This window comes from Tursiops truncatus, chromosome 1 (assembly GCF_011762595.2).
Source record: "Tursiops truncatus isolate mTurTru1 chromosome 1, mTurTru1.mat.Y, whole genome shotgun sequence".
Lineage (NCBI taxonomy): Eukaryota > Metazoa > Chordata > Mammalia > Artiodactyla > Delphinidae > Tursiops > Tursiops truncatus.
Window position 1 is genome coordinate 138,711,098 of NC_047034.1, and position 25,073 is coordinate 138,736,170.

The 25,073-nt window shown below is 50.7% G+C and overlaps 1 protein-coding gene across 1 annotated transcript; it reads left to right on the forward strand.

Moving 5' to 3' along the window:
- The first annotated feature begins 1,215 nt into the window (after positions 1–1,215).
- On the forward strand, positions 1,216–21,213 carry CDCP2 (CUB domain containing protein 2). The gene is made up of 6 exons (XM_033852678.2): positions 1,216–1,333; positions 8,970–9,317; positions 12,186–12,521; positions 13,547–13,900; positions 17,316–17,494; positions 20,207–21,213. Exons 1-6 carry the CDS (start codon positions 1,255–1,257, stop codon positions 20,531–20,533), a joined length of 1,623 nt encoding a protein of 540 aa, XP_033708569.1. The 5' UTR covers positions 1,216–1,254; the 3' UTR covers positions 20,534–21,213.
- The last annotated feature ends 3,860 nt before the right edge of the window (positions 21,214–25,073 follow it).

Consider the following 25,073-nt stretch of genomic DNA (forward strand, 5'->3'; position numbering starts at 1 on the left):
GTTGAACACCTTCCAGGTGGCCTCCCTCCCATGCTGGCAGCAAAGGGCTCCCTGGGGACCTCCTGACAAAAGGTTGGGCCAGAGGCAACACGTGGTCTGGAAGATGGATGTCTGAGCTCCTCAGAGGTCAATAAAACTCCTCCTATGTACTGAGCCAGGCACTGGCTTGGGCTTCCCCTACATTATCTCATCTAATCCTCTCCACAAACTGCAGGCACTGCACTGCTTTCCTGTCGTGGTCCAGGAGACTGGGCCTCAGAGAGGCCCCCGCAGCCCAGCAGTGATGGGTAGAGCCTGGATTCAGCCCTTGTCTGTCAAGCCAGAGCCCAGACTCCTCACTGGGAGGCAGGAACATGCCATGTTCACCTCAGATGCCCTGTGCCTGGTGCAGGCTCTGCACAGAGAAGGAGCTTAGGAAATGAGCCTTGGGCCGGACTGAACCAAATAGGGCTCCTAGAGGAAATTGAAAGATCCTGTTTCCTGTTGGACACGGCGCCCCTGAGGGTATTGCTGCCGCCCAGCTCCTAGCACAGGGCCTGGCACATAGCGATGTTCAAGCCAGGTTTGTGGATCAATAAAAAGGTGAACATTTAATATCCTTGGCCAGAATTTACACTATGGCCCAGATCCATGACCGCGTTAGGAGTTATCCTATACGATTTTCCCATTCTGTTGTCCCTGCTGCATTCTTCCCTTCGCTCTCCCTCTGAGCTCATCTAAGCGTGTCTGAGGGACGCTGTCCCGCTCCCCCATCGGTGGGGGATAGGGAAACCTAGAGCAAGCGCTCACTGTGTGCTTTAGCGAATGTTACCACATTTCATTTCCACAATAGCCCTAGAGGCAGGGCTGAATGGTACCACTGGACAGATGACCTAGAGGAGTTGGATGACTTGTTCAAGGTCACCTGGCCAGTTGGAGGCTGACGGGAGATGATCTCAGGTCTGCCTAGCCCCCAAACTCGTGCCCTTTCTCCACCACCAAATTCCCTCCCAGCCCTAAGTTGCTTCCCTTCCCCATCCAGTGTGGCCAGTGCAGACCTCCGAAGTGTCAACCTGGTGACACTAGATCCGTCACCTTAGGGTGGAGTGAGGGAAGCACCGGGGGATCAGCTTACTAATTCAAGGTGCCGATGAATTATTCACACCACCATTAACTTGGAGGCCCTTTCAGCCTCACCTCTCTTTCCCCTGCTCCAGACCCTCAGGTCCTGGCCTGCCCCGAGCTCGGCAGACCTGCGGGGCCCCCAGCGAGGAGATGCGGGCAGAGCTGGAGTTCTGTCTGCTGCTGGCAGTGACACTGCTGAGCCCAGTCCCCAGGGCCCAAGCCATGGAAGGTAGGAGCTGCTGGGGACAGGCAGGAAACCTGGAGGGGGGCAGAGGGGTGGCAGGTAGCAGCGGGGTCTCAGGAGGTTTCCATGTGGAAGGCCAGAAAGCGGAAGGCCCTTTTGGGGGCAGTTGGCCGAGTTGAAGATGTATTGCTTCTGAGATGGGGAAAGACAATATTTATCAAGTGCCCACTGTGTGCTGGGTGCTTTCCACGTATGAATGCATTTAATCTTCACAACCAGCTTCAAAGTGGGTATTAGTCCTCCTTTTTACAGAGGAGGAAACTGAGGAAGAGGGAGGTTAAGTAACCTGTCCAAGATTACATGTTTACCAAGGACGAAGGGAATGGCTCAGAGAACGATTAAAGATTTGTTGTTGGAATGAGTCCTTATTTTCCTCCTGAGGGCCTGATGTACTTTCCCATCGCCAGCCAAGTGAAATCAAAGGCATTCAGTGCCTTCCCAGGTTTGGCTCCAATTTCTATATAACATCCAACCTCGGTTCCCAGAGTCCCTCGGGCATCCCATACTCTGGCAGAGGATCACACCCCCTCCTGGAGATGCTTCACCCTCAGGGCTTTCACCCGCTGTGCCCTCTGCCTGGAAGGTCCCTTTTCTCTTTTTCTACCTGAGAACATCTGGCTCATCCATGAAGCTCAGGTCAAACACCACCTCCTCCAGGAAGACTTCCGTATCCCTTCATCAGCCTCAGAAACTCCCTCCTTGGGGATCTTAGAACCCTCTGCTGGCACCCTGGTCCCGGGTCGCTTTGTGCCGCTCCAGCCCTCTGAGCACTGTGTGCCTGTCTGGGAAGCCAGGGCCGTCTTCAAGGGGTGTGTGTGTAGCGGGGGCTCAGCCAGCGGTTGCCAGTGCCTTGTCTTCCTGCAGGTTCAAGGGGGGCTCAGGAAGGACACGTAACTTTCCAGTCACCTAGTTGGTGGCAGAGATGGCCTGGGCACCCAGGTGTCTCACCCCATGCCTGGGTGGTGGGAGAAGCTAACTGTTCCCATTTCTAGCCACTGGGGCTTCAGTGGCCTTGGGGTGACCCTGGAGTTCAGGGTGCCTGCCGGACAAGACCTCTACTTGTGCTGGGACCCAGGGCCTCCTGGGCCACCAGGAGTTCTGCTCCAACCTTCTCACGGCTTTTCCCATCCAGTGGGCAAGGCTGGGGGAAGGACAAGGACAGGCAATGAACAGGATGTCCCTCTGTCCTCTTGCCATAGAGGCATGAATCAGACATTGCTCCCGCCCTGGCCTGTCCCCAGGGCCAGGCAGGGAGCCCTGATGTGAGCTGGGTGTGCATCTTGTAGCCTCTGCACTGCTTTCTCTCATCCGTGTTCACAGCCACCCAGCAAGGTCATTATCCCCATTTCACAGATGCGTGAGGCTCAGGTAGGCTAAGTGATTGTGAGTTTGAGCCTTTATTCATGCCATTTCCTCCCTCCAGATCTTCCCCAACTCACAAAGCCTTCTTGCTCCTTCTAGCCAAACTCAAACATCAACTCCCCTGTGTCCCTCCCCCAACAGTGCTGGCCCTGGCAAGACCGCCCCCACTCCCTCTGGACCCCAGAGCCCGTGTGGCCCCAGCACAATCACGCCACATGGCTTTGTCTCATTTGCCTAACTCCCCCCATCTTACCCCACAACTGGGAACTCCCCAGGAAGGGGCCCGTTATGAGTCAGCACAGGCCTGTACAGGGCACATGCTTGGCAAATGTGTCTCTTACAGGAACTTCGGTTAAGTATATTCTTCAGGATGCTTCTGGTTGCAAGGGACAGAAACCTAATCTGGATGAATTTAAGCAAGAAGAGAAATGCAGTGGCTGGTGCCAGGGAGGCGGGAGTATAGCTGAGCTGGGCAGCTTGGGTTCTGGGACATTCCCTCTTTTCACATGGTTCTTGCCATTTGCTGACAAGCTCTCTCAATGGGCCCTGAGCGGGGTCCACCCAGGGCTCTCACTCCCAGCTTAGGTACCAGGGAGGAAAGGGTTCTCATCCAGGCACTCAGCAGCAGGACTCTGGTGGCACAGGCGCACCCCACAGGCCAGTCGCTGTGGCAGTGCTGAGGGCCCCGATTGCCCAGCTAGGATCCTGTGTCCTCCTGTGGGCCTGGGAAAGATGAGGGAGGGTTACCACATGGAGGCAAGGGAAGGGAGCAGTGTCTAAAATTGAGGGCATGTTCTCGCAAGAGGTGAAGGAATGAGGGCTGGGTGGAACAAAACAGGAGATGTCAGCTACAGCAGTAACTTCCCTTTTTGGGCCTCAGTTTTCTCATCTGTTAAATGGAGTCAATAACACCTGCGCTGCCTATTTTATGGGGATATTGTGAGGATGATATAAGATTGTTCACTGATTCATTCACTCAGCAAATATACACTGAGCACCTGCTTTGTACCAGGAGCCCTTCTAGGTGCTGGGGAGACAGCAGAGAATAAAACAGACGAGAATCCCTGCTCTCATAGAGCTTACAGTTTTGTGGAGAGAGACTTGGCAGTGAACCAAACAAATAAGGAAATAAATAGTACATTTGACAGTGATGGGTGCTATGGAGAAAATAAAGCAGAAAAGGGAGAGAAGGGGTACAGGGATGGAGAGAGGATTTCCGTTGTAAATATGATGGTTGGGGAAAGCCTCACTGAGAAGGTCATTTTTTTCAACTTTTAACTATGAAAATTTTCACACACAAAGTGGAGAAAATAGTATAATAAATCCCAATGTCTCCATCAACCATCTTCAACAGTTATCAACATTCTGCCTTTCTTGGCTCTTCTGTCCTACCCCTACCCCCATTTTAGGGGGGCAGATCAGAGAAACTTAAAGACAATCTCAGATATCACACTATTTCACCCATAAATATTTCAGAGTATATCTAACAGATATATAGATAGATAGATAGATAGATATAGATATATAGATATAGATATTCCCAATATTTTTATAATGATATAATAATTATTTAATTTTATCTAATACTCAGTTCATGTTCAATTTTCCCCATTACGGCAAAAAAAAAAAAAAAAAAAATCCCATTGCGATTTTTTTTTTCAACTCAGAATCCAGACAAGGTCCACACATTGCTTTCGGTTGATATTTGACTTAAGTCTCCCTCCCTCACTCTCTCTCTCTCTCTCTCAGTCTCTCTCTCTCTTTTTTAATCGACTTCTCCCCTGGCAACCACTTTTCTACTCTCTGTTTCTATGAGTTTGACGCTTTAAATTCCACATATAAGTGATACCATGCAGTATTCGTCTTTCTCTGTCTGGCTTATTTCACTTAGCATCATGCCCTCAAGGTCTATCTATGTTGCTGCAAATAGCAGCCTTTTTCAAGGCTGAATAATATTCCATGTCATATGTATCTCCATTCATCTGTTGATGGACACTTAGGTTGTTTCCATATCTCAGCTATTGTGAATAATTCTGCAATGAAGATGGGAATGCAGATGACTCTTTGATACCCTGTTTCCATTTCCTTTGAAATGTACCCAAAGTGGAATTGCTGGATCATATGGAGTTCTAGTTTTAATTTTTTGAGAAGCCTCCATATCGTTTGTCATAGAGGCTGCACCAGTTTGCCTTCCAACCAACTGTGCACAAAGGTTCCTTTTTCTCCACATCGTTGTCAACACTTGTTACTCTCTTGTCTTTTACATAATAGCCATCCTAACAGATGGGAGGTGATATCTCACTGAGGTTTCGATTTGCATTTCCTTGATGATTAGTGATGTTGAGCACCTTTTCATGTACCTGTTGGCCATCTGTATGCCTTCTTTGGAAAACTGCCTATTCAGTTTCTCTACTCACTTTATTTTTATTTTACATTTTTAAATTTATTTTATTTTATTTATTTATTATTTTTGGCTGCGTTGGGTCTTCGTTGCTGCACGGCCTTTCTCTAGTTGCGGCGAGTAGGAGCTACTCTTTGTTGCAGTGCACAGGCTTCTCTTGTTGCGGGGCATGGGCTCTAGGCATGCGGGCTTCAGTAGTTGCAGCACATGGGCTCAATAGTTGTGGCTCGCAGGCTCTAGAGCATAGGCTCAGTAGTTGTAGAGCATGGGATTAGTTGCTCTGCGGCATGTGGGATCTTCCTGCGCCAGGGCTCGAACCCATGTTCCCTGCATTGGCAGACAGATTCTTAACCACTGTGCCACCAGAGAAGTCCTCTACTCATTTTTTTTTTTAATGGAGAAGTGTTGAAAGCCTTCCTCTTTATATTTATTTATTTTTGGCTGTGTTGGGTCTTCTCTGCTGCGCATGGGCTTTTCTCTAGTTGCGGCGAGCGGGGTCTACTCTTTGTTGAGGTGCGCGGGCTTCTCACTGCAGTGGCTTCTCTTGTTGTGGAGCAGGGGCTCTAGGTGTGCAGGCTTCAGTAATTGTGGCTTTCAGGCTCAGTAGTTGTGGCTCACGGGCTCTAGAGCACAGTCTCAGGAGTTGTGACACACTAGCTTAGTTGCTCCATGGCATGTGGGATCTTCCTGGACCAGGGCTCAGAACCCGTGTCCCCTGCATTGGCAGGCAGATTCTTAACCACTGTGCCACCAGGGAAGTCGCTATTGATGGTTTCCTTCGCTGTGCAGAGCTTTTCATTCAATGTAGTCCCAGTTGTTTATTTTTGCTTTTGTTGCCTTTGGTGTCAAATCCAAAAAATTATTGCCAAGACCAATGTCAAGGAGCTTACCTCCTATGTTTTCTTCTAGTTGAGTCTTTTTTAATATAACAGTTGTGTCTCCCCCCCCCCCCACCTTATTTACTGTTGAAGCACCTGGGTCATTAGAATTTCCCACATTCTGGACTTGACTGAATGTGTCCTCACGGTGTCATTTAGATTGTTCCTCTAGCTTCCATATTCACTCTAACTTATAGACAGATCCAGAGACTCCATTAGATTAAGGTTCCTTTTCTTCCCCCCAAGAAGATGTTACAGGTGTTTTATTAGGGCACTGATTATTCAGTGTTTCACTTTGACGTTGAGACTGGTCAGTGAGTTCAGGGGTTGTTAGCCTGATCCATCCATTATAAAGTTCCCTATAAAGGTAACTTTTTTGGCATTTTTTAATTATAAAAATTTACAAACATTAGCAAAGGTGAAAGAATTTTACAGAAAATATTTACCTACTCAACCAACTAGGTTTTACCTCTCATCATTTACCTTTTTTCTCAGTGATTAGAACAGGCAACGATAATGATGATTCCATTAAGGTTTGCAAAGTTACATTTTTCTAATGTTGTTATTCTTTCTGTAGTCTTCTTTAAATAACAATTTTTCTTCGTCAGCTATTTGGTTATCCTGATATATATAGTTTGTAACAGGAAAGGCAAAGTAAATGCTTAATTCTTTCTTCATGTAGCAAGAAGAAAACGAGTTCATGCCCGAGCAATCTCTAAAGGAAATCAATAAGCTCCTTTTTAATTTCTTTTAGTTGTATTATGAATTCATTCATTTTTATATATTTGATGGGTTTCAACCCACTGCAATAAATTTTTGTTTTTGGCCACTCCCGGCGGCATGTGGGCTCTTAGTTCCCCAACCAGGGATCGAGCTTGCGCCCCCTGCATTGGAAGCACAGAGTGTTAACCACTGAACCGCAGGTAAGTCCCTGCAATAAATTTTTTTGAAGCTCAAATGATACCTTCTTTAGCCAGTGGGAGCCCCTTCAAGAAGGTTTCTGTGTCTTTTGACACAATCCCAGCAGTTCCAATAGTTTCTTTACTTTCTGGTGTGACAAGATATCCCAAGTGTATTTTGTATATTTACTGCCCTAGACTAACTATTTCTTTAAGGAGCCCTGCTTCATTTTAGTTAGACATAACGATCCTAAGCTAATTTAGTTGGACATAATAATCCTAATCTAAGTCCAAGTGGTACAAATACTACCAGGATATCATTGCTCTTAGGGTTTTGTTTTTTTTTTTTCTTTTTTTTTTTCGGTACGCAGGCCCCTCACTGCTTTGGCCTCTCCCGTTGCGGAGCACAGGCTCTGGACACGCAGGCTCAGCGGCCATGGCTCACGGGCCCAGCCACTCCGCGGCATGCGGGATCCTCCTGGACCGGGGCACGAACCCGTGTCCCCTGCATCGGCAGGCAGACCCTCAACCATTGCACCACCAGCGAAGCCCCGCTTTTAGGGTTTTTAATGAACAAAGCTAGGAAATTAGTATTTTTAGAAATAAAAATAAATCAAATCCGTACTGATGTTTTCAATTCAAATTAAGGATCTCAAGAGTTCTGCTTAGTTTTTTAATTCTATACTTGTATCGCTCTCCTCTTACACTGCAAATCTTAGTTTCTATTGACATTAACATACTTCCTTTACTCCAATATTTAAAATATTGTAAAATAACAGTATTCACTATTACCACTAATAGTAAGTCTACTGAATATAGTTTAATATTTCTTTGTGTTTCATTTTGTTCTTGGGATCTATTCCACTAGGAAGGTACAGTCAAAATAGTGTATTTCAACATCGTTTGAAATCATTTTTCCCCTGTGAATGTGCCTCCAACTTGACATATAGTTAAGCTTATTTGTTTTAGTTTGGCATATGGGTTACTTAAATATTTTCGATAATTTAAAAATTATATTAAAAATTACTCATGATTATAAAGTTAAAATTATCAAATAAATTGCCTTTAAAGAGGTCTAGCAGTCGCGCCTGTTTCCTCCCCTTGGCTTACATCTTCCTGTGTCAGAGAACAATTTTTATTAGTTTCCTTCCATTGTTTTCAAAATATAAGCAAATATGTACATATAAGAATGTAGTTTTGGGGACTTCCTTGGTGGTGCAGTGGTTAAGAATCTGCCTGCCAATGCAGGGGACACAGGTTTGAACCCTGATCCAGGAAGATCCCACATGTCACGGACCAACAAATCCCGCATGCCATAACTACTGAGCCTGAGCTCTAGAGCCCGCGAGCCACAACTACTGAACCCACGTGCCGCAACTACTGAAGCCTGCGCGCCTAGAGCTCGGGTTCTGCAACAAAAGAAGACACTGCAATGAGAAGCCTGCATACTGCAACAAAGAGTAGACCCTGCTCGCTGCAACTAGAAAAAGCCCGTGCGCGGCAACAAAGACCCAACGCAGCCAAAAATATAAATTAATAATAATAATAATAAAAATAATGTAGTTTTAACTTTGTAGTACTCTGTGCACATTTTCACTCAGGATGGGAGCAGGTAATATTATTTTTAATTTTCGAATTCCCCAGTGCACATCTCTAGTGCCTAGCAGTTGCCTAAAATTATAGTCTCACCTGACACTTCTTGTCTCCTTTCCCTGCTTTATTTTTCTTCAGATCACTTATCACTAGTTAATATGCTCTATAGTTTCCTTATTATCTTTATTGTTTGTCTTCCCCACCAGAATTTTAGTCTATTTGTTCCTGCTGTAACCCCAGCGCCTAAAACAATGCTTAGCACTCAAACAATATTTCTTGAATGAATAAAAGAATGTTTGGCAAGTATTTGAAGAATAAGTAAATGAATGAACAGCTACATGAATAAATGAATTGACTTAGGGCCATGACCTCATGCTCCCTCATCCCATCCCAAAGAACCCATCCCATCCCAAAGAACCCGCTTTGGAGCTGGGCCACTACCCACGACCCCAGGGCTGACTCTGAGACATTCTTGCCTCTCACCACAGGTGTCAAATGTGGGGGTGTGCTCTCAGCACCTTCTGGAAACTTCTCCAGCCCCAACTTCCCCAGACTCTACCCCTACAACACGGAGTGCATCTGGCTGATTGTGGTAGCTGAGGGCTCCTCCGTGCTGCTCACCTTCCACGCCTTCGACCTGGAGTACCATGACACCTGCAGCTTCGACTTCCTGGAGATCTACAATGGGGCCTCTGGGGACCAGGGCAACCTGCTGGGGAGGTTCTGCGGCCAGGTGCCCCCACCGCCCTTCGCCTCCTCCTGGAACGTCATGTCTGTGGTCTTCCACTCAGACAAGCATGTGGCCAGCCGAGGCTTTTCCGCAGGCTACCAGAAAGGCAAGGGGGATTTGGCAGTGGAGAGGGTGGCCCTGGGTGGGGATGGGGGGAGGGCGGCGGGGTGAGGTGACGGGCAGGGTCTCAGCATCTTAGCGTGTAGGCTGCTCTGTAACCTGGATGCCCCTGCTCTCATAGCTCATGGGACAAAGGCAGCCTCTGTTGGTAGTGGGTTTTTTTTCTGTTGGTAGTCTTGGTGGTTGTGTGTTCCCACCTTCATGGCAACACTCCCCACGTATCCCTCCGTTATTCCGGGAGTCCTCGGATGGTCTCACTGTGCTCAGGAATGAGGCCTCTCGCGCTCTCCTATCCTTGTCCTTCTCACCCCATACATGACATCAGGACACTGGAGGGGACACCGGAGGGGGCACCGTGCTGCCACTGCTGCTGATCCCTCTGTGGCATCTCATGTCACAGGCACAGGATTCTCTCCCCCTCCCCATCATGTCCTCGGAGTGGAAGGTGCATGAGCGTCTGCGTGGAGCTGGTGACGCTCTCCCTCCCAAAGCCTTTCCTGAGCTCGCCTCCTATATAGCGATCCCTAACCCCTCCCTCCCCCAGCCAGGCTTGGAGCCTACCCCTCAGGCTAGTGAGGGGAGCAGAGGCTTCACCCTCCTTGCCTTTCTTTCTCCTTGACTCATTCCTCTTTCCTCAGGCTTCTCTGCACAGACTCAGACCTCCTACCTTCTCCCAAGGCCAAAACCAAAGGCCTTCCTCACAACAGCTCAAGCAATAGGCTCCACAGAGGCTCCTGGTGCGCAGGGTTCACCAACAGGAATCAGGGCCGGGGCGAGGGTGCACACAGTTCTATGCCTCCAAAGCCAGACACCAGCTCCCACTGGCTTTGGAGGCATAGTATTGTAGAATGGTAAAACACAAGAACCACAGACCGATCTAATCATAGCAGTGCAGTTTTAGATCCCTAGATTTTTAGAATCATAGGGTATCAAAGTTATAATACCATGTGCAATGTTTTCCAATATTTTTAAAAACAGGAGTACCCTTATATCAAATGGAACCTTATGTTAATCCCTGATATGTAGAAGAGATAAAGGCAGCATTTAAAAAAAATAAATTTTATTTATTTATTTATGGCTGCATTGGGTCATTGTTGCTGTGCGTGGCCTTTCTCTAGTTGTGGTGAGCAGGGGCTACTCATCTTTGCGGTACGTGGGCTTCTCATTGCGGTGGTTTCTGTTGTTGTGGAGCACAGGCTCTAGGCGCATGGGCTTCAGTAGTTGTGGCACGAGGGCTCAATAGTTGTAGTGCGACGGCTCAGTAGTTGTGGCACACGGGCTTAGTTGCTCTGTGGCATTTGGGATCTTCCCAGATCAGGGATCAAACCCATGTGCCCTGCATTGGCAGGCGGCTTCTTAACCACTGCACCACCACGGAAGTCCCAAAGGCAGCATTTTTGTTGTAAGCATTTATAAGTTCATATTTTTAACATTTACTTATTATAAGCCAATCATTGAAAACATAAGTACATATTGATGGCCTCCGATTAGTTAAATTTTTACATATAAGATATGTGACTGTGGATGCTATCTTTCATTGAATTAAAAAATAGTTTGAATACAGAAAAAGAAGGACATTTACACCAGATGTCTGCAAATAGATGCCCTGGGGCTACCGTGGAGCCCCAGAACACGTTTTTGAAAGTCTCTGCTAAGGGTATTGACAGCAGACGGGATCTCACAGACTGTCAAAACCTGCCCTCTCATTTGACAAACAATACACCTGAGACCAGAGAGGGAATGTGCCTTCCCAAGGTCACACATCTGGGAAGGGGAAACTGGGACAAGAGGTCAAGGCCTGAGCCGCCCAGCACAGTGCTCCGTTCACACAGCCATGCCACGGAGTGGGATTCTGGAGTCTCAGGAGACACAACCGAGTGTGCCCCTCCCTGCTGGTGGCCTCTAGCTAGTCCTGGCATTCATTATCACCTAGCTCCCAGTTGTACTGGCTACACTGGGTTCTAAAGGGCTTTCTCCAGAAACTTATTAAACTCTGCATGCGTCTGAGCCTGGTGGATCCGTCTGAACAGGTCTTATGATTTCTAATATTCCCATGAGGCTCAGAGAGGCTGAGTTACTTGTCCACGGTCACACAGCAATAGAAGACTGAGCTGAGAGGAGACGTGTCTTCAGACGTCAAGCCCATCTCTACTCCTTTAGATCCTCCCTCTAAGCCTCAGTTTCTTCATCTGTTCGGGAGATTTGATAATGTTCCTGGTCTCAGGTACCTCAGCCTCTATGCTCCACTAGCCTGGTAGGAGGGGACAGTGAGACTGATAAGGTCAAGTGCACAGACTCTGAAGTTAGTCAAATCCTGCCCTCCCTGATACCAGGGGGTGACCTGCTGTCAGGGTCCTGCCCTGTCCCTTGGGGCCTTGCCACTGCAATGGTTCTTGCCAATCTCCACATCTCTTTGCTTCAGGGCTTTTTCCGAAGCTTTGGCAGGTCACCTCTACCCCCAGCGGCCCTCAGCCTCGATTCTGGGGAATGCCCCCGCTCCCCCACCCTCTCTCCCTCGCTGCCCATCTGAGGTCCTCTGTCTCTCCCAGATAAACTACTTGGGCTCAAATCCTTGTCTTGGGCTCAGTCTAGGTGAAGCCCGACTCGCACAAGTAAGTTATTTAACTTCTCTCTGCCTCCAGTCTCTCAGCTGTAAAATGGGGGAAACCACCGTGCGTTCCTCATGGGGTTATGGTGATGGCCTAGAAAGATGGCCTGTGCCTGTCGCTTACCAAGCGCTCAGTGGGTGGTGACAAGAATCCCGTGAACACCTGTGGGCGTGGCATTTCCCAAGGGAGGAGATGGGGGAGCCACAGGGAGGGAGAAAGTTTGGTTCAAGCGGGCTCCTTTGCAGATGTGTGTGGTGGCGTCCTGACGGGCCTGTCGGGGGTCCTCACCAGCCCCGAGCACCCCAACAACTACCCCAACAATGTGGAGTGCCGCTGGGTGATCCGAGCCTCTGGCCCCGCCACCGTCAAGCTGGTCTTCGTGGACTTCCAGGTGGAGGGCAGCGAGCAGTGCACCTACGACTACGTGGCTGTGCTTGGGGGGCCCGGCCCCGCCCATGGGCACCACTACTGCGGCAGCTCCAGGCCCCCCACGCTCGTGTCGCTGGGCCACGAGCTGCAGGTGGTCTTCAAGTCTGACTTTAACATCGGGGGCCGGGGCTTCAAGGCCTACTACTTCTCAGGTAGGAGGGCCGGAGCTGCACGCTGAGTGCCCTGTGTGTGCCGGGTTCCTGCCTCCCCGTCACGCCTGTGGCAGGGTGGGGAGGGGTTGTACTCTTCTGCCTCTGGGCCTTACACTTCCTGCTTTTCTCTGCCTGAAATGTTCTAGCACACCCTCTCCCGTCTGGCCGATGCCAAGGCACAAGCATGTCACCTCCTCTGGGAAGCCTCCTTGATTCACTCAGAATTATTCCCTTCCTTCAACTCCTTAGAGAAGTTTTCTCATAGCGATGATCTAACACATCACTTCTGTACCTGGTTTGCATGCTGATTTCCTCTGCTTGACTGTGAGTTCCTATGGACTTATCTTTGTACCTGCTACATAGAGGGTGTTCAATTAATGTCTGTATGAATGAATGAATGAACCCTTGGGAATTAAACTGTCTAGTGGAGGAGATAGAGAAGGAAACAGACAATGACAATGCACTGTGATCTGTGCTGTCTAACAGTAAGAATCATGGATGACTTCCTGGAGGAGGAGAGAATTGAGCAGTGCTTTGAAGGTGTTAGCCAGTGGCAGAAGAAAGGGAAGAGTGTTCCAAGCAGAGGGATGAGCATGTGCAGAGGCACGGAGGACAGAGAGGATTTGTGTGCTTGTACTACTAGGAAATATTTGGTGAGGCTGGAAGGTAGGGCTGGATGAGGGGCAGGGAGAAAAAGGGCAAGGTCAGGTCATGAACCACCTTGTCTGTCAAGTCCAAGTTGGACTCAACTCCGAGGAGAGGTATTAGGCATTGTTATTGAATTCCTATCAGGGTCAACACTCATGAAATGGTTTACCAATTGGAATGACAGTCTCCGCTTTCAGCTAGTTTCAGTTTAAAGCAGGCTTTGGGATCAGTTGTCTGGTTTTCTGGCCATGGTGCCCACAACCTGCCAGGGTGGTTTAAGGACCCTATAGCGCCTACTGCCCAAGCTGTAGCTGCAGAGGGTGACAGTCTCCACCCTTCTCACCATTGCTCCTTCTGTCCTGCTCTCCCCAACCCAGGAGAATGCCAGGAGGTATACACGGCAGTGCGGGGCAACTTCTCCAGCCCACAGTACCCCAGCTCCTACCCCAACCACATCCGGTGCCACTGGACCATCCGCCTGCCTCTTGGCTACCGGGTCAAAGTGTTCTTCCTGGACCTGGAACTGGAGGGCCCCAACAGCCTGACCAAGACCTGTGACTTTGACCATCTGGCAGCCTTCGACGGGGCCAGCGAGGAGGCGCCCCTGCTGGGCAGTTGGTGTGGCCACCACCTGCCACCACCGGTCACCTCGAGCCACAACCAGCTCCTGCTTCTGCTGCACACAGACCGTAGCACCACCCGCAGGGGCTTCTCTGTGGCCTACATTGGAGGTCAGCTGGGGTTGAGGGTATGGGCCTGCTGGTGGGGGAAGGTGAGGCCGGGGTTCCTGGTCTTTGCAGCCTCCTTCCTCCATCTCACCAACTTCTCGGTTGGCTGCACCACTGCGGACTCCCGTCCTGGGACCTCTGAGGCTATATCAACGTGGCCCTTGCTTATTTTCACTATTACAGTGCCCTATTTTTCCAGCTTCTAAATCCACTATTCCTAATTCCTCCCTATCTGTCACCTTCCTCCATGGGCCCCTGGCCTCTCTTGTACTATGATTAATCCTCTGTATCCAGGGATAATACACAAGATATGGTAATACTATTTATGGGAAACAATTGATATAATCATGGAGATGCTGACCAACCTTGCTTGTACAGTCATAAGTCCTGACTGACAGTGGTTTGAAAAAATGACCTTTGGTTTCCTTACACAACAAGAAGCCTAGAGCTAGGCAGCTGCTGTATTGGTTCAGGGACTCAACAGTGTCCCAGCTGATATGTCTGGGATTCTCTTGACCTCATGACCACAAGATGGCTGCCACAACTCCAGACATCATGTCCATGTTCAAGGCTGGAAGAAGGTAAGGGAGGTGCCAGCCACAAATGTTCCTTTATCAGGAAAGTAAAAGCATTTTCGGAAGCCCTCAAAAGACTTCTTCTTGTTCTCATTATTTTGAACTTGGTCATATGGCCATGCCTAGCTGAAGAGCTAGGGAACTTGGCACTCAGCTTTTCCATCCTCCATAGTGCTAGTTAGATCTGCCAGCTGACAGCAGCTATCATCTATCCCCTCCTCTCATCATCCTTCCCTGGGCCACGGTCCCAGAAATGCCTGTGCTCTGGACCCATTTTGCCCTCTGCCTGACGAGGCTAGAGCCTCTTGTTGTGCAGGTGCAGAAACAGAGGTGCAGAGAGGAAACAACTTTCACTGCTGTCACACGGGTAGTGGCACAGCCAAGGCTAGAACTCACACCCTTGCCTTTTGTGTGGCTAAGCAGGGCCTGGGGAGGAGGCCCAGGACTGAGCTCAGACGGACGGGGGCCTCAGCCAAATGCTGCCATTTACTGACCATCCAACGGTGCTCACCTGTGGGAGGAGTTGATGGATGCTCTAGATAGGCGGTCGTTAAGATGAAATGAGGTAACACAGGTCACAGTGCCTGCCTCCGAGGGCATCCTTGATGAGTGTGGATTTCTTTCCCTTATGTGTCTCAGTCCTGGTCTGCATTCAAAAGATCTTTCCTCAGGACTTCCCTGGTGGTCCAGTAGTTAATACTCCATGCTCCCAATGCAGAGGGCGCAGGTCTGATCCCTGGTCAGGGAACTAAGATCCTGCATGCCACACAGTGCAACCAAAAAAAAAAAAAGTCTTTCCTCTTCTTTCTTTCTTCCTTTCTTTCTTCCTTTCTTTCTTCCTTCCTTCCTTTCTTCCTTTCTTTCTTTCTTTCTTTCTTTCTTTCTCTCTTTCTTTCTTTCTTCCTTTCTTTCTTTCTATTTATTTTTGGCTGTGTTGGGTCTTTGTGGCTGCACACGGGCTTTCTCTAGTTGCAGCGAGCGGGGGCTACTCTTCGTTGCGGTGCGCAGGCTTCTCATTGCAGTGGCTTCTCTTGTTGCGGAGCACAGGCTCTAGGCGTGCGGGCTTCAGTAGTTGTGGTTCGCGGGCTCTAGAATGCAGGCTCAGTAGTTGGGGTGCATGGGCTTAGTTGCTCTGCAGAACGTGGGGTCTTCTTGGACCAGGGCTCGAACCTGTGTCCCCTGCATTGGCAGGAGGATTCTTAACCACTGTGCCACCAGGGAAGTCCTTCTTCCTCTTTCCTTACCCATGTGCAAGAGGAGTTTGGGGGCCCAGGGATGGTTAAGGAAACGGTAGAGCTGCAGCAAGCTAGTGGCAGCAAAGTGACCTGGGCAGACGCTCCCTCTGTGGGCCTCAGTTATCTCCATCCATAAACCTGGAGGAGAGCTGTCCCTCTGTTAGAGTGACCCCTTTCACAGAGTGCACTCAGAGAGCCAGGTGCCATGGGGCTCTGCCCCATCTAGCTGGCAAGTCGCTTTCTCTCTGCGGGTCTCAGTAAAATGAAAATATCAACTGAAGGAGCTGAGAAGTCCCTTTTACTCTGCTGATCTTATTTCTGGTCCTGGGTCCTCTCCCAGCTGTGTGTGATCTTGGACAAGCTCCTTCTCCTTTTGGTGCCTCCAGAGACACCTCCCCGATGGCTGTGGGAGCCCAGGGTCAGACACTGCACTAGTGCTGGGCCAGGCTCCAGATGTGGCCCAGGCTGCAGGCGGCCTCCCAGCTGGAGGACAGCCTCGGCATCAATCAGGGGTGACACACAGTTCAGCATCACCAAGATCATCGTGGGAGACGGCGGGCCCATAAATCCCCGACTGCCCAGACACCAGAGGCTGATATATGTCTGAGGCATTTCCCGGAGAGGGGTTGAGACTTCCAGGCCTCTGCCTACCAGCTCTTTCCTTTTCCTCCTGCCAGCCACCCAGCTTCCTTCCCCCTACCCTCCCCCCTGCCCCAGCACGCACTGCCTCCGTACACACACGCGTGCACGCACACACAGGCTCGCACGAGCCCAGACACTTAGAGTCACACAGGCCTGGCTGGGAGGGGCTGCAGGGAGCCACCACATAAGGTGGAGAGACCAGGAACTGTGGGATCTTACAGACGCAATGATTAACATCCTGGCTTAGCCACTGCCGACAATTTCACCTCTCAGAGCTCCGGGTTCCCAAACTTTCAAATGCGTTTAGTCATGTCCACCTCAAGGCGTCATCATGAGGAGGGAGAGTGGGGCTTCCTTCACCACCCTTTTCAAACTGCAGCCACTGCAACCCTCACCCACACACGTTCTGCTCTCCCCGCTCCCCGTCTTTCTTCTTTGCTTGATTTCCCTTCGGGCTACTCTGACGCCTAGGTGTATATTACATATTTACTGCCTCCTCACTCAACTAGAATGTGAGCTCCAAGAGGGTAGGCATTTGTGGCTGGTTTTTCTCTTGTGTTTAGAATAGCGCCTGCACATAGTGGGCCATAAATACTTCTTAAATGATTGAATGAATTGCCTGGTATATGGCAAACATGATCAGCCAATAATAGCTTTCATTATGATTAAGAATATTCATTCATTCAGTCAGTCAGTCGTTTATTCAGCATTCGCTGCACCTGCCAAGCCCTGTGTTGGGCTCAGAGGGCGCTGAGAAGTAGGCAGGGGGCCTGCCCTGGAACTCATAGTTTGATGGAGTTAAATGGAGTAACGCGTGTAAAACGTCCTCGTAGGACTGCTTAAGAGCCATCCCCTCTCTGGGCCTCGGTTTTCCACCCACCACCCTTTGGATAGGGGCTTGGAGAGGGTGGGGGTCAGACCGCCTGCCCCCATGGCCTCCAGCTCCCCACTCCTGTCCATCCTCAGTGGTCCCCATGAACGTGAGTTGCTCCCGCACGGACTTCCAGATCCTGATCTCCGCGCAGGCAGTGGCCCCGTTAGAACGGACCAAAGTCTACCTGGGCAGCCGGAGCTGCGCTGCTCAGGAAGTCGGCAGCAACTTCCGGATCCAGGCCCGCTTTGACACCTGCGGCACTGAGTCTCAGGTAGGGGCTGGGGGAGGAGGGCGGGCACGAGCCTGGATGCAGAACTCAGCCCCTCTTGATTTTACCTCAACACGCTTGCTCAGTGTAGACACAGCAAAGAACTCAGGGGAGACAGAGAAGGGGTGTCCTGCTGCACAAGCTGGTGACGACCAAAAGCCCCTACTGGAGGCCCCTCCCTCAAGGTCCTGTGAACTGACTGTTCCTGGGGGCCTTCCTGCTGCCCCCCTCCCCCCTGGAGCTCCCCAGGGCCACCCGGCCCCCACCCCTCTAACGCACAGAGCTGTTTGGGTGCTGCTGCCTCCTGCCCACCCCCCCCCCAAACTTGCGATCCAAATCCCTCGCTGGGCTCCGCCAAACAAAGGGGCCCTTCAAGAGACAGGATCCGCCTCCCTCCAAAGGCAACGAGGTGTACAAATGAAGTTCTACTAGCCTTGTATTTCGGAGGCCTAGAACCCAGGCTTGGGGCCCTCAGAGTCACCTGGTAGTGGCCCGGGAACCCTGGACGTTTGGATTCTCAGGGACAGGTTGGGAAGGGGAAAGGCGGAGAAGGCACAGTGGTCTCCATCAGGGACAACACCCCAGCCTTGGTGACGAATCTGGGGATTCGTTAGACTGTCTTGGCAGAAATCACGTGCTTTCCAGCAACCGTATTTCCCCACCACCCAACATTAACCGAATGTATGCCTCTGGCCCCTCCAGTCCACCCTCTGCTTCCCCAGCCTCCTGGCGGCCATCATCCTTTTCACCTGAGCAGAGGAGAAGTGGGAGTCAGTCTTAGCTGCCAGGATAATCTGCCCTCACCTCTACACCATGCCCTAAGTCCCCTTGGGGTTTTCTCTGGGGGCCGAACCACGTTCCATAGAGTCATAAAATGATGGAGACAGAGAACCCCAGAAGCAAGGAATCATGAAATCTAGAACAAAGAACTCACAGACACTCAAGGTCTCAAAGTCACAGAACCACCACTAGAACCTGGAGCCACATAATCGTAGAATCTTGGCATCAACATCATGGAAACATAAAAACTGAGAGCCTCAGACTCATGGATTCTTAGTGTAACACTTGTAAGTCCTAGACCCATGAGGACCAGTCTCTGCATTGAGTTGCTTTCAAAGATGCACAGTTCAAACGGCCAAAAGCCATGACAGCCTATCTGTGCATCTCTTAAGAACCACAGAGTCTTGATTTCATAACCATAACACCACATTCGTGTGGACTTTCTTTCCTCCTCACGTCTCACTCATCAAAACCCCATGAAACTTCCCCGCACACCTGTTTTGTGTGATTTTTTTCCCTCCCTTCTTTATTATGTGGATTCACTTCGGTCCTTTCACTGGGTCCCCTTCCACTCCCAGGTTCTGTCTTTCTTTTTCCGATTCTGTGTCACAAAAGTCCAGGACACCGGTTCTCCTCAGAGGGTGTGGTGGAAGACAGGCTGAGGGCACAATGCAGGAGGCTCCTCTGGGGACATGGACTCAGAGCTTTTGGGAAGCCCAGAGTTGGGAGAGACCCACAAGGTCATCTGGTCCATGAAACTCCAGATCCATGATTCCCCTTCACTGCCTTCCCCAAAAGGACCACCCAGCGTCCAACGATGGCAGCTTCCTGCAGGTCACGCCCGTTTGCTCTGTTCTGGGCAGCTTTGGATTTTAGAGAAGCCTCAGCTCAGAAGAGCCATGACTGGACGGGGCAGTTGGGCGGCCTGAGGAGTGTAACGGCTGCTCTAGATTAGGGGTGGGTGGGGAGAGTAGCCCAGCATCACTGCAGCACCCGATCCAGACCACACCAGACTGCCCGTCACAATGCTGTCCCTCAGTCCCCAGCCCAAACACTCCACTGTCTCAGGGCGTCCTAGGTCCTGCCTCCTTCATCCATGGGGGTGGGGAGGGCAGAAGTGTGACAGGCTCCCCACATCACACTCCTCAATGGCTCTTCCCAACCCCAGGGTGGTGCTACTGGGCTGAACAGCACTCAGCCACAGGGACACATAATTGCTGCAGACATAATTGGGCAAAACGATTCCATAAGGAAAGTCAAGTAACACCAGGGACAGAGCATCTAACTGGGAGGCAGGAGACTCGGCTTCTGGATCTAGCTCTGGGCAAATTACTGCCTTTGCAGTAGCCACATCTGTAAATTGCCAAGGAAGGGAGATTGAACTAGATGTCCTGAAATTCCCCTTTGGTTCTACAGTCTTTGGTTTGAGTGAGGTGTGATGGCTAAGAGCACAGTTAAGAATCAGGCAGATCTGGAAGAGAATACGTTCCCTGTCAACTGTGTGCTGTGTGACCTCAGACAAGGGATTTAACCTCTGGGCCTCATTTTCCTTATCTGGCAAATGGGGATATTAATGGTACCAATAAGAGAAGGTTGTTGTGAGGATTAAATGAGATAATGCCCTTAAAATGCAGAGCCTGGAACATGGCGAATGTCCCTGTTGTTACTGTTACTGTCTTTCATAGACACCACGTCCTTCAAGCCAGAGCAAACACTGACCCATCAAGTATATATTGTCTTTTCAGACACCGTCGTAGTGCCTCTTTTACAGGTGGGGACACAGGCTCTGAGTGGGAAGGGAGTCAGTAGCCAAGCTGGGACTGGAAACCAGGCTCTGGAGTTGTGCCCCCTTGGCACTCAGTGCCTACACATCCAGGGGAACAGGGTCAGCCCTGGCCCCTTCAGGTGTGAGCAAGTGCCCCTTGACCCCCACAGAGAAGAAATAACACTTCAGTGATCGTCAGCGTGCTGTACATCGACTTCTCAGCCGGTGGGCAGGAGGATATCCACGAATACGAGGTCCGCTGTGAGCCGAGGCGAAAGGAGGCCTCTGTCCACCTGCTGTCCGGCTCCCACTGGCTTGGACCCTATGCTGCCACGGCAGAGCACCTTCAGGAGGCACCACCCAGGGACGAGGCAGAGGCACTGGAGGGCCCCGTGGCCATGGTGGCCCAGGACACCAGTGACATCATCTTCCTGGGCCTTTGCATCCTGGCTGGAGCCCTCATGGTCATTGCCATAGTGGTCCTGATGCTGCTGTAAGCAGGGAGGGTAGGGAAGTGGCATCTGGCATCCCTGGGAGGCAGCTTGGGCACCCTACAACAGGGGCAGGACCAAGCCTTGCTGACTTTATGATGACCATGGGCAAGTCACTATCCCCCTCTGAGCCTCAGTTTCCTGGGGACCTTTACTCTGCCCTGCTTATCTCACAGGGCTGGCGTGAGGCTCAGAGAAGAGGATGGATAAGAGCTGCGCAAACTATAGCATGCCATGCATGTGTGTGCAATTGTTGTTGTTGTTGTTATTAATTTTGAAGATTTTCTGCTATAGAAAAGAACTCTGCTGTGTGTATTTGTCAGCATAGATAGTTGTGGTCACTGGCGACAGAGTTGATAAAACTGATTTGTTCTATAACTTGTATGACTGCTTCACCAGCTCAGGATACCAATAAGACCCCTCCTAATGTTCTGACTAATTGTTCATCTTAAGCATTCATTAGCAGGAAGTTCGGTATCCATCCAGGGGCCTCCACTCTCCTGAACTGATCCAGGAACCCTGAGGACTTGATCTAAAGCAGATTAGTCCTGCCTCCAAACTCCAGGAACAGAGAGAAAGGAAGCTGAAACCCCACCTAGTGCTGTTGCTTTAGCCCCTGCCACATGGTGGCGCTGTTGAAGACTGGTCTTGGGCATCCTGGTGGATGCCTGTCCACCGGATGGACAGACCCCTAGAGTATAAACCACAGGCAGGCCCATACTATGCTCAGTAGTGAGGCTGGAGGCTGAGGACTGGTGTCTCTTTCATGTTGGTATTTTTCCTTAAATAAACCATGATCCTTGACTGAAAAACTGATTGAAGTCCCATGTGTCTCTGTCCTCACCCTGATGTTGAGCTCAGATTACTAGCCCATCCTTCTCCTCCAGCTGAGCTCTCTTTTGAGCCCTCTGGACTTTCTCCTGCCATTGGACTTCACTCAGAGCTACTCCAGTCCACCCACATTTTTCTAAGTTCACACCACAGTGACCAGGGGTTGGATTTCCAATGCTTCCCTGTGAGAAGACCTCTGGCATCCTTATGCGAATTGGTCCAGCACTCCCCAGAGCCCTATATATCAAGAAGTGGAGGGCTTCCCTGGTGGCGCAGTGGTTGAGAGTCTGCCTGGCAACGCAGGGGATGCGGGTTCGTGCCCCGGTCCAGGAAGATCCCACGTGCCGCGGAGCGGCTGGGCCCATGAGCCATGGTCGCTGAGGCTGTGCGTCTGGAGCCTGTGCTCTGCAAGGGGAGAGGCCAAAGAAGTGGAGCAGTCTTGTTAATGAAAAATAAACAAAAAATACATTTATAATACATAAATTTCCCCTGTTCACCTTTATATTTGCATAATGAATCACTTTCATAATAACAAAAATCTCCAAATTGACCGTGCCGACCACTGACATCAATTTAAAAAATTGTAGTCCAATTACAATCCCTTCAACAATCCAACAAACATCCACTGGTTTCTAGCCTTGTGCCTATTGCTGCGACAGGCTCCAGGCATACAGAGGGGAGCAAGTCAAGAGAGATTGCTGACTTCAAGAGGCTTACAGTCAAGTGTAGCCAAATCAGGGACAGGGAGGGCAGAGAAGTTGGTAATTTGCAGAGAAAAGACCGAGAGAGAAAAGAGCTGATATAGCAAGAAATGAATCAAGCAAGGGAAAAAGAGTAGCCTGCACATTGGGAGAACTGGGTTCAAGTCCACACTCTTCTTTTTAATTGAGTGAGCCTGAGCGAGCCACTTTGATGCTATGAGCCTTGATATACCCACCTGCAGAATGGGACCAAAGTTCCAGGTCTGTTGTGAGGGCATAGCAACATGATGAATTAGAGGTCTGTCAGGGTCTTGAGCCAGCAGGAGACTCTGGGGTGTTTGGAACAGAGGCCCCAGCCTCTTCCTCTCCCATCCACTTCTTGCTCTCAGACTCCTCCAGCCGCTGAGCCAGGCTTCCTTCACCAGCCTGAGTTGTGAACACCTCATAAACTTCCCAGGTCTCAATTTCCCTGTCTGGGCAGGACTGGACACACAGCATATACTCTCTGAGGACGACCTTGGGTGGGGTTCTGCCTCCCGGGCCCATGAGCTGGGTTTTGGGGTGGCAGCGGGAACTAAGCTTGCCTTGTCCTCATCAGGTCATCAGATGGGGGAGACGATAGGCCAGCCTGTGGCAGGGCCAAGGGCGTCTGCGCACAAAGCTGGGAGACTCGATCTCCACCCTCAGCAGCTGATCTTCAAGGGCCCCAGCACGGAGGCTGGAGCTGCGCCTCTGCGGACAGACCACCCGGGTTGAACTCAGGCTCCGCTACTTGCTAGCTGTGTGACCTTGGGCAGGTCACCTCATCTCTTTGAGCTGCAGCCTTCTACTGGCAAAGTAGGAATAATAATAACACTGACTTCATCAGTCCATTGTGGGGATTAAATGAGATAATGCATGACAGTGCCCGCCCATGGAAGGAGTCAGCAAAACTCACTTATTACCATTGACCTATGAGTCAATGGTAATGAGCAAAGGCTCTGGCCTCGAAACCCAAGTTCTAGGCCCAGCTTTGCCACTGACTTGCTGTGTGACCTTGGGGGAGCCCATTTCTTTCTCTGGCCTCAGTTTCCCTATTTCCAAAATGTGGCAGGCATCGCTATCACCCCCAGCACCATCACTTTCATAGCTACTATTCTTAAGCACCCCTACATGGCAAGGGTTTAAGATATATCCTCCCGCTTAAGCCACCTTGTGAGGCAGACATAGTTGCCCCCATTTTACAGATGAGGAAATTGAGGTTTGGGGAGGGAAAGTGCTGTGCCCAAGGTCACATGGCTATGACATGTTGAAACTAGGTTAAGAGGGACAGTTCTTCCCTGTGCTGGGGGGACTATGCAGCGATCTGGGGCCTCTTGGGACCCCAGGCCAATGCTCTGAAACACGAGGGCTGTACCTGCTTGGGTAAGGACTGGAATGGCAGAGAAAGAGAGGATGGTTTTATCTTCCCGATCGTGCCCAGATACTGCCGTTCCCAGCCCTCTGGGCAGCCAGTGCATTGATCATCTTGCAGGAAATGACAGTCTTTATGACAGCATAGTGTCTCCAGAAATGAAAGGGCTGAAATGATACCCATTAGCCAGTGCGCCTTGGCCCTGGAGGTATCGGGCACGGGGGGTGGAGGGGGCGGGCATGGCGCAGGTTTCCAGCTCACCTACCATTTCCCCTTTTCAGAGGGTAGGGGGCTGTGGGAAAAGCCAGGCTTAGACCCCAGGTCCCTCCCTATTGGCGTATGGCCTTGGGATGTGCCTCCCCCCAGCCTGGAGCTTTGGTTTCTCCTGCCAGCCTGTCCCTGTAGGGCCGATATTATTGATGAGGAAGCCCTTGGCAAATGGCTGTGCTGGTCCTGGGAAAACCTCTCCTGGCCTGCAGGTCAGGCAGACCTGGGTTCCTTTCCAGTTCTTTCTCTGACTCTATGTGACCTTGGGCAAGTTGCTTAACCTCTCTGAACCTCAGTTTCTTCATGTGTGGAATGGGGGTAGAAAAACCCTCCTCATGAGGCCATTGTGAGGACTGAGAGAACAAGGGGGTGTGCCCCACATGGGGCCTCCTCCTGGACCTTTCAGGAAGTTGTTGCTGGCCGGCCCTGGGCTCTTCTCACATCCCAGAGCTGGAAGGGCCTTACAAGAAAGCAAGTTCCCACCCACTCCTAGGAGTCTCCCCTGCACTCAACCTGCCCTGGCCTCCCGGCTTCCCTGCTGTTCGTCAATAGACCGAGGTCGTTCCCACCCACAGCCTTGCTCGCTCCTGGTCCCGCTGTGTGGAAAGTCCTTGCACCGAACGCCCCCTGACCTGGCTCCTGCACAACCTTCTCTGCCCAGTGGGCCCCCAACCATGTATCTAAAACTGCACCTCCACCCCGTCACTTGGTACCCCTTTGCTTTGCTTTGTCTCCTTCACAGAATGAACTGTCACCCGAAATGATGTGAGGAGTGCGCTTACTTTTGCCTGTTTACGCCCGCTTCCCCTCAGTGCAACGCCAGCTCCGTGAAGTCTGTCTTCTTCAGAGCCTGGTACACGTGGCCTTCAGTGAGCACTTGCGGTTGAATGAGCGAACAAACAAGTGAATGAATGGACGATTTCACACAACTCCCTTCGTTCGACCCCACGTGTGTGGCAGTACGGGTACTTTGGTGCTTTCTGAGTCAAGGACACTTCCCATGTCTTCTGTGTACTGCATCTGGGCGCAGAGATGAAGACTGGTTCAGACACGACTCCTCCCTTCAGGAACTCACATCTGGGGGGACGAGCCAGCTGTAAGGCACACAGTGCTCAAAGGGACGGTACCAGCTATGTCAGTCAGGGTTGGCAGGAACCAGCAGATAGCCCACTGAATTCAGGAGTCTGAAGCGTGTTTAATAAAGGGGCTGTTTACAGATGTGCGGGCGGGTGCAGAGAAACCACAGGGGAGTGTGCAGAACCTGGGGCTAGGTAACCGTGGGGTCCTTACTGTCCTCTGGCTTGAAAGGTGAGGAGAGGAGACTTGTGCTTGGAGGGACACAGCCAACCAGGGG